General features: G+C 54.6%; 3 protein-coding genes across 3 annotated transcripts in view; 1 reads left to right on the plus strand and 2 right to left on the minus strand.

The window, feature by feature from the left end:
* Positions 1–2,763: 2,763 nt before the first annotated feature.
* VDAG_03780 (clock-controlled-9 protein) lies at positions 2,764–5,413 on the plus strand (the record flags this gene model as incomplete). The annotated part of the gene is made up of 4 exons (XM_009653864.1): positions 2,764–2,916; positions 2,970–3,636; positions 3,720–3,922; positions 4,077–5,413. The coding sequence occupies 4 exons, from the start codon at positions 2,764–2,766 to the stop codon at positions 5,193–5,195; spliced, it is 2,142 nt and encodes a 713-aa protein (XP_009652159.1). The 3' UTR covers positions 5,196–5,413.
* A 1,189-nt stretch (positions 5,414–6,602) lies between these two features.
* VDAG_03781 (uncharacterized protein) lies at positions 6,603–8,627 on the minus strand (the record flags this gene model as incomplete). The annotated part of the gene is made up of 1 exon (XM_009653865.1): positions 6,603–8,627. One exon carries the CDS (start codon positions 8,625–8,627, stop codon positions 6,603–6,605), a length of 2,025 nt encoding a protein of 674 aa, XP_009652160.1.
* Positions 8,628–9,168: 541 nt separating this feature from the next.
* The window catches only part of VDAG_03782 (uncharacterized protein), a gene marked incomplete at both ends in the record, with an annotated part of 1,146 nt that continues 801 nt past the window's right edge, over positions 9,169–9,513 (minus strand). The window contains one exon of the mRNA XM_009653866.1: positions 9,169–9,389. Within this exon, the coding sequence (XP_009652161.1) occupies positions 9,169–9,389 (221 nt within the window). The remainder of the gene's footprint in view (positions 9,390–9,513) is intronic.

Genomic DNA, 9,513 nt, shown 5'->3' on the forward strand with positions numbered 1-9,513 from the left:
CGAGTCTACTGAGGTCCGCCTTGACGGCCTCTTCCGTTGCGTGACCCCTAGTGCATCACCCCCTAACGGCATCGAGTACGTATTCGGTTGCCGCAACACGGCTGGCGTTGAGGCCCTGGGCCAGTGCAACCCGCAGTTCTCGAAGACTCCTACGGACCCAAACGCGTACTGCCGCAACGGTCCCCCCAACCCCGCTGCGAAGTAGGCGTCCTTCGTTTGGAAGTCCACCATCGCCGTGCGGTTCCAAGATCAAGAATGATCGCACGGGAGGTATTCCAGCCGAGGTTCTTTTCCCTTCTGATTTGTTCGCACTCATCACGCTGGCCAGCTTGTCATTCATTTGAGTCACGTCGTCGGTTAGTCCACTGAAACACGAATATAACTCTGATTTGGATCCAAACCTGAAGAGATGAAGAAGTGAACTATGGGATGCGTGACATTAAGGTGAGGTATGTGTCTTGCAAACACTTGTCGACATCGTTTTGCCATGTAGCCGATACTTCGTGCTTTCCGTCAAGCCTGGTGGCCACAAACTCCGTCTCTCCGTAATCTGATTTTGTCTATAACTTATTAGGTTCAAGACATGAAATTCTGCGCTGTGAACAGAGCCCTGTTACACATCAAAATACACTGCAGCGAAAGCAATGTTGCTTCAGTCAAAACGTTCTAGTCCTTATGTGCCTCGAATGTAGGACAAATGTCACAGCGTACAGAGGTTGGTTTAGAAGAGTTGCTTGAAGACTTCTACACGCTGTTCAAAACGGTCAAGACCAGTGGCCGCTCTAGGCGCGGCATGTCTCGAGGTTGGAACGTATGCCTACATGGTTCACACGTTTACCTCGTGAAAGATTGACTCTTTTGCGCCGTTTGTCCTCGTACTGAAAAGGGGTGCGGAGCATGAATGACGCAGCTATCAGCACACTGCGTCGTACAGACCTGCGATCCAGCCCGTTCATCTGATAGTCTGTTGTGCTCAAAGCATATTAGTCCATATGGGGTTGTGCTTGTGGATGGGTTCCTAAATCCTAACACCCCACTGGATTTCATCGGGTTACAACTGGCAGAACGAAACCCTCCCGGATCGCACTACCAGTCAGGTAACGGGCGGAAGCGATAAGCTTTACTGGATGAAAGTCGTCCCGGTACAAGACTCGAATCTTTTGGGCAGTGGCGAGTCTGGTAGCGTGTCCGGGTGATCAAGGATTGGAACGACCATATGGACAGCCTCCTGAGATATGTCGAAGTAACATGACGAAGACAGCACAAAGCATGGCGCTTCTCCTAAGTAGATATGGTCTGATGAGCTTGGCAAGGCAATCCCGGCGTCTACATGGATCAGGCAGGTACAGCAGGGAAGGCAGCCATCGTATGATTTCATCAGACCATCAGTCGTCACGTGGGCATCCAAGGCACATTGTGCTCGAATGTAAGTCTCGCATCGAGCCAAAGGATACGAACCAGACAGAGAAGATTCAAGACGTATCTCAAGGACAAGATGAACTGCCTGCTACTTGATGTTCCCTTTGACGTTTGGCATCTGACAGAAGACTTGATGCAACCTAGTGGTGATTGATCTGTACGGGGTAGAGGCTTTGGTTACTACAGCGGAGCCCAGCACACCAAGGTGCTGTACCCCGCCAAAGGCAGCACTAAATCCCCCCGCAAGCTGTCACCCATCCCGCCAGCTCGTTGAGCATGTCAACCCCGCCGAGCTGGGAGATAGCTTGACTTCGAGGATAGCAGTTCCTCGCGTCACGGACGCCATAATGCAAGAAGATCCCGCATCGTGCCATTTAACTACATCAAAAAGTACAAGCGTGCAGAGAACACCTTGTAGATCTCGGAAGTCCGACCACAGCCAAGTCAAAGTGGCTCAGAACACGCAGCATTGCATGTTGCCACCAACCGGGTTGCCCGGGGCATGGTCGATTCTCCCATGAGACTCCAGCGCCGAATTAGTTCCTTCTGCCATCTGTCGTAGTTGGCGAGTGCGACGGGTCACGACAACGGCCTCGCACACCGACACTTCCCGTAACCCTGCATGCTCGTTGAAGGAGGCAGGTCGGGCAGCTACTGTCGCCAGAGGCTTAGTGGTTGAGGAAGGGGTGGGCAGCTATCACCGGCGGAAGGAAGGAAGCACGGCTCTTCATCAAGACTGGGGCAGGCTGATTGGTAGGAGGCCGGGTTCAGCGCCAGCCAGGCCGCTTGCAGCAAGTACAAACCCAAGGAGCCGCCTGGATGCAGGCTGGCCACTTCGTTCCTGCCAACGAGGGTGTAGGAAGGCCCTTCCGCGTCACCTCGTCACCTCGTCACCACCGTAGCTTCCTCCAATGTACCGTTGCACCACACGAGATATGGCAGGCACAACAGCCCACGCCCGCGGCCATGCTTTCCGATTTATGCTCCGCCCTGGGCCTGATTCCAACCTTATGCCCTCGTAACGCAACGCAGCTGGAAGGATTGACTGGCGGTTTACGGCGCCCGAGTGGCTCACGAGGCCTCGGGGCTGGCTGGGGAAAGGACCAAGACGAGATCATCCCGTCCCTCCTTCTCCATGCACTCACACCAAGCTCTTTCCATTTAATACTGCAAAGCCGCAATTCCCCTCGCTGTCTGCCCAGCTTCTTCGTCTCGCCCTCTTCACGTCCATGGTCTTGTTGAGGCATCCATCGCTCTGCTGGGATATTGCAAGTTCGCGGCTAGCATTCAGACACGACTTATTTTTCAGAAACACGATTCATTCTCTTCCCCGCATTGGCCGCAATGACGCCCACACAGGGCCGCAAGTTCTCCACGGGCACCTCGGTGCACCGAAAGAGACAGATGAGCACCATGCACGAGCAGGGCAACACCTTCGGCCCAGCATTGACGGTCAGCAGCCTCACACTGAGCCCCTCTGCCATCCAGCTTACCTGCGTACCGGCTTCCGTCTTGAAATTACTCTGCTGACGTAGGTGACTTTTACTAAGACTCTCTTTGTTGGCATTTCGGCTGTGTTTGCCGATGATCATACTGCTGTCGTTGCCACTGCTGTCCACGATACCGTTTACCTCGTTGACTTCACTGTCAAGAATGTCGTGCTTGACGATGCCCTTCGCATGGGGGAAGATGCCATTGCTGACTACGTCATTTCGACCCTCGAAGGCTACGAGCGTGAGAACTACTCCAAGTTCATCGGTGCCGGCCTTCCCACAACCCTCAAGTACATGAGTCCTAGCCTATGCTCGCGTCTCTGGCTCGAGCTTGATATCGTCCCGGTTGTCACTCGTCCCGACGATGAGCACAAGGGGCAGAACTTTTGGGACGTCAAGCGGGTTGACGAGCAAGCGGACTCGATGGCCCGAAAGTGTATCATGAACTTTGGGCCGTCTCTGGTGCCTCTTCTGCAGGTCGGCTTCCGCGGTGTTGTTCAGACCGATGCCGGATTCCGTGTCCACCTCACCACGGTGCAGAATCACAAGGATACATGCGGTCCTGCCACCTGGGATGCCATGATGCACTACGCCACCAAGCTGCGAACCAACAACGTCAAGGTGGCCTTCTTCAGCAGCACCCCCCAAGGTGGCGGTGTTGCCCTCATGCGTCACGCTCTCGTACGTTTCTCCCGAATGATGGGCGTCGATTTGACGTGGTATGGTATGTTTGCTCCTTCCACCAACAAACCGTCCCGCGTGTCTGGCTTCCCCCCCGCGATTCCATCACTAATCACAACTGCAAAGTGCCCAAGCCGCGCCCTGGCGTCTTCCGTATCACCAAGAACATTCACAACATCTTGCAAGGTGTCAGCCACCCCGACCAGAGAATCAGTAGGGATGAGAAGCAGAGCATTATCGACTGGATCACCGACAATGCCAACCGATATTGGCTGTCCGAGGGTGGCCCGCTTCGCCCCCCCGAGGAAGGTGGTGCAGATGTTGTCATGGTGAGTCTCTCCCCCAACCTACGCACCCCACTCCTCCGACTTGCCACCCAGGTGGGGAGAAGCCAGGCGTCGCCTTTGGTAGAGCAAGCGGGACGCTCCCCACGATTGTTCTTGGAGCTACAACCTGGCGATGTTGCTGACGCTCGATCCCTAGATTGATGACCCCCAAATGCCTGGCTTGATCCCTTTGATCAAGAAGATTACACCTGAACGACCGGTGTTGTACCGCTCGCATATTCAGATTCGCAACGACTTGACCACGAAGGATGGCACGCCGCAAGCTGACATTTGGGACTTCCTCTGGAGCAATATCCAACATGCCGACATGTTCATTAGCCACCCAATCCCCAAATTTGTCCCCCACAATGTTCCATCGGAGAAGGTTGTTTACTTCCCCGCCACCACTGACTGGCTAGACGGCCTCAACAAGCCGTTGAACGAGTGGGACACTGGTTACTACGGCCATATCTACAACGCTGCCTGTCACAACCAGCGTATGACAGAGGTTGCGTGGCCTGCACGCAAGTACATTATCCAATGTGCCAGGTTCGATCCCTCCAAGGGCATCCCGACAGTCATTGACTCTTACGCCGAGTTCCGTCGCTTGTGCGACGAAAAAGGCGTAACTGAAGTCCCTCAGCTGGTCGTGTGTGGCAATGGCTCGGTCGATGACCCGGACGCCAGCATGATTTACGACCAGACAATGGCCCAAATCGAGGAGCACTACCCTCATTTGAAGCACGACTGCAGTGTCATGCGCCTCGAACCCAACGATCAGCTCCTCAACACTATGCTGGCCAATGCACATGTTGTACTCCAGCTCTCCACACGCGAAGGCTTTGAAGTCAAGGTGTCCGAGGCCCTCCACGCCGGCCGTCCTGTCATCGCCACTCTCGCTGGAGGCATCCCTCTCCAAGTAAAAGACAAGGTCAACGGCTTTCTGGTGGAGCCTGGTGACTGGCAAGCTGTCGCTGGCTACCTTCTTGATCTCTTCACAGACGACGAGCTACATCAGAAGATGAGCCATGCCGCAGCCACGGGCGTCAGTGATGAGGTCGGCACGGTAGGCAATGCACTTGGTTGGTACTACCTAGCATCCAAATGGGCCGAGGTTGGGGTTAAGCCCGGCCTACGAGGAGATAGAAAATGGGTTAATGACATGGCTCGCGAGGAAGCTGGCAAGCCGTACGCCGATGGCGAGAACCGTCTGCCTCGGCATTTCACCCAGGAGCCGAATCTTCCAAGTGTGGAAGGGGAATCTGTTCAGGCTTGATTGATCCCAAGCAAGTGGTGCGCAAAAGTTAGTTGGTGGACAAGTCGATGATGTCTCTTTGTACGATCAACACGCCAAGTGCTCGGGCAGCATATCGATCAGGGCGCAATCGTCTGCTTGGTTTTGGTTTGCATTTCCTTATCTTCTGTCCTTAATGTTCCTCGTTGCTTCCTTGTAAGACAAAAAGTACCGGGCTAGAAAATACATACGACATGTCTGAATTCCGCCCACGGCTTTGTTGGCGCATCGTGTCGGTGTCAATTTCGAGCTCCGAGAACGCGCTGAGGACTGATGCGGCTCGCTGCAAATGATGTCTCACGGAAGTTTGGCTCCTAAAGAACATTCCATTTAGCTGTAGTGTCCTGACATCAAACCGTCTGGGCAGTTCAGTCGCCAGGCAGCGCAGCTTGATGTTATGCCATTGGCTGTGGACTTCTGGAGGCCTCGTTCAATGGCCGAAAGCTCCGAGGCTGTTCGGAACACAATGAAGCCATGGCTAGACAGCCTTCGGAATGGAAAGATACACACTGTACTCTGAAACTATAACAAGTACTCAAAAGTCTCAAAGGAAGGAGGCTCAAAGGGAGTGTTGCCAGTACGCCCAACTTCCGTACGCGACATGATTGTTCCCCCCAAGGCCCTGGACGTGTTCACCAAATATGTCACTCAGCCCACACAAGCAGACTTCCTAGGTCCCTTCCACCTTACTACATGTTCAACACTTCTCGGAACACAGTTTTTCCAGTCATTTATCAATACCAAGGTTTGCTACCAAGCTCTGCCCCGGTCTGCGTTCACGACGCTTCAGAAGCACCTCTTTCCAATCTACTTCAGGGTGCAATCTGTTCTCGTCCTCACCACAATCATCACCTATCCCCTGGGCCCTCGAAGTCTTTTGAGCAGTCCGGAGGATCTTGTGCCCTTGAGTTTAGCTGGCATCACGGCATGTGTCAATTTCCTTGTCTTTGGGCCTCAAAGGTTGACGAAAATGATTTGCTGCATTCATCAAGGTAGGTCAAGCTTCGTGCGATTCGATAACGATGGAAGCACCGAAGATTCACAGAGACGATGGACAGAAAGAACGGCATACCTGCAGGGGAGGTGAGTGAAGATATGCGAGCTTTTCGCAGGGCCTTTTTGAGAGACCATGCCATGAGCATTCATCTCAATCTCCTTACAATTGGGAGTACCCTCTGGTATGGCGTTCGACTAGGTATGCATCTCAATTTCGCGGATCAGTCGCCTTCAAAATGGCATACGCATTAAGGACGATAATGGGCACGGTACAGTACGGATCTGGGTTGCGGATGTTGGACATTCATCCGAGAACGAGGATTGGTTGGTTGAAAGAAGTCATCATGTAAAATTAAACAGACATCGTCGACGATCCATTGCAATGCCCGATTCTCAATGCTCGCAGAGATTGAAAGAACCAAATTGGTTCTCTACCGCCTCTACCATGCGCGTCCTCTCTTTCATCAGATCCAAACGGAGCTCCTTTGCCTTCTTGAGACTCATCGGGTAGTCTGAAACTTCCTCGCCAACCATATTGACAATCTCCTGGGGGAGGCCCCTAAAGTTGTACTCGGCCAGTCTCTTCTCGGCCCACCAATCGTGCTGCTGGGGCGGCACGTTCCTTGTCGAGCAGATGCGGTCGTTAGGATCCACGAGCCACAGCACGATGAACCTGCGATGCCCCGGCTTGGTGCGGTCCACCAACCCGAAAGAGCCAACGGCATGCTGCAGCGTGTTGGGGAACACGAGCATGCGGCCCTGGCGTGTCGAGACGCTGCCGAGCTCTTGGACCGCCGCCGACGAGTCAAAGCTTTCCACGCCAAAGATTTTCTCGAGGCCCTCAAATTCGCCCTGCTCATAGGAGAAGTCCATGGCGCTATCTTCGCTTTCCACCTCTTGGCGGAACGACAGTCGGGACTCGGTAACGTTCTCGACGTCGTAGTAGTAAATGGCCGTCGCTACAATGTGCTCATTCTTCATGCCCTCGACGTGCCAGCTGCCGCCGGCGTAGTTGGGCTTTTCGGGGGTTAGCTCGATGGAAGACAGCTTAACAATGACCTGCAGGCCTCTGTCTCTGAACTCCTTCTCAATAGCGACATCGTAAGGCTTTTGCTTTGTGAACTCGGTTTCCTCCGTATCGGTGGTCGTCACCTCAATGTTGCTCGAGTTGATGATTGGCTTTTTGGAGCCCTGCTTCCACTGCTCATACGTGGTGCTCGTGCCAGGCTCGGGGTGAGGGAAGTGGCGGATGCGTTTCCACTTGGCCGTGAGGGCCTCTGAGATGGCTGACTTGAACTGGTATCCGTTGCGACTCGCATGACTGTCATCCTCGACGATCGCCTTCAGCCGCGCCAGGAGAAGAGTGCCTGGCACCGTTTCTGGATTTGCCGGCCAGTTGACTTCCTCGTCCGAGTCATCTTCGTCAATCTCGTCGGGATCCCTTTCAAAGTCGGCACGATCTGGCTGCGAGAGATAGGCCTTCACGCGTTCCCAGAGCTCGGGAAATGCCGCGTCGTTGACCGATCGGGCCTCCAGATTCGTGTATTCCGCCCAATCCGGGAATTCGGGCTCCGTGCTGGCGCCGTACGTGAGGATCCGCGGCGGAGCGCGGCCGCTGTGACTCCGGACGAGAGCTTGATTGAACAAGGGCACGGAAAGACCAATGAGCTTCTCGATGGTATGGTACAAGTCTTTATGCTTCTCCGGGTGGAGGTTGTTGATGTAGGACGTGATCTGGACGTCTGTCCCAGTGTCGCCCTTGAACTCAACCTCGCTGGGCAGCCACTGGAAAAAGCTAGACCAGAACCTGCCGTCAATGTTGCGATCGGCGCCAACGATAGGGGCCACTTCGCCGAGGCCGGTCGAGGCGAGGAGATCATTCAGATCAACCCGACCCCCCTGGCTCAGGACTCGAGTGATGCCGTAGCGTAGCGCAAAGAGAGAAGGGTGGACTAGGTTCAGAACCTGGTCGTTGGAGCCGGGGTGATAGTCCTTCTGCTTCTCGGGGACGTTCAGCAGCGGCGCAACCCCGGCTTTCAGCTCGTCCGTGAGTTCGGCGCTGACAACGTTGTCGCCCTTGACGCATCGGCTGGCCGTGTCGTAGACCAGAACCGCACCGGTGGCCTCGAACGCGGCCGCCTTGTCGCGGAGCTCTTCGACACACCAGTCCCAGGCCTTTTGGCTGATGAGCTCGTCGATGGCGCTGGCCTCGGCGAACCACTTGCTGGTGATGTCGTCGTCAAAGATCTTGACCTGCCAGTTCGGCTTATCCGTGATGGCGTCCATGAGACGCATCATGGCGCGTTCGCGGACTGTCAGGATGTGGGCACACCAGCCGTTGATGCCATGGCTGAAGGGCCCGCTTTGCCCTGGATGGGAGTATGCGTCTTTGCCGGGCTGACATTGCTCGTCGAACATGACACGGTTGAAACCCGGGACTCGTATAGGACCATCCCCTGAGTTGTCAAACGCATGCTTACTGAGAGTATCTGAGGGAGCCATGCCGGCGAACGAGGTGAATGTACGTCTGAGGAAGGAAGGGATCCGAAAATATGAGAGTGTCTTGTGGAGGTAACAGCGCATGTATCGTGTTGGATGATGAGAAATAAGACGATGATTCCTGGTGTATACGTTGACCTTTTATGTTGAAGCAACAACCCTCGTTCTCAGTATTCTTCGCCAGTAGCCTCCAGGCTGCAGCTGTGGGTCGGGTGGTTACAAGTCAAGGATGTCGAAGCTTGAGTGGTGATTATTCACGATCAAGGTGGAGGAGCACGTGGTTCAGCGCTTCGTGACACCCGCCGACATCGCGAGGAGGGGAATTGTTGCCTGCGGCTGAAGGCCCGTGCAGGAGCTGAAAACGCCCCTTTTGTCAGATACATTGTGTATCCTCCGCCGTACCTGAGTTATCGTTATGCGGATCTCTTATAAATGCATGATTCCTTCTTTCGGTCTCGAATCAAGCCGTAATTCCCTCTTCCTGCTCGATCTGCTCTTTATCCAGGCACCATTTGTCCTGCAGCTTCTTGTCGAGTGTCTGCGCGTACACCTCCTTGGGCCACCATTCACCCCAACTAGTCAGGAAAATCTGTTCAGGATCTTCCGGTAAGTCGTCGCGTTCCAGTGCGCGAAGGATGTTCTCGGCGCCTTTCGCCCATGTCAGTGCCTCGTTACGATGATCTGATCAGGTCCATGAGGGGTCAAGCGGCACGCCCCTTCGGGAACGGTCTTGGCATCAGGCAGACCAGCGGGATCATTCCTTCCGCCCCGCCCCAGGCCCGTCCCTGGGATGAGACCTGGCGAA

This window comes from Verticillium dahliae, genomic scaffold (assembly GCF_000150675.1).
Source record: "Verticillium dahliae VdLs.17 supercont1.6 genomic scaffold, whole genome shotgun sequence".
Lineage (NCBI taxonomy): Eukaryota > Fungi > Ascomycota > Sordariomycetes > Glomerellales > Plectosphaerellaceae > Verticillium > Verticillium dahliae.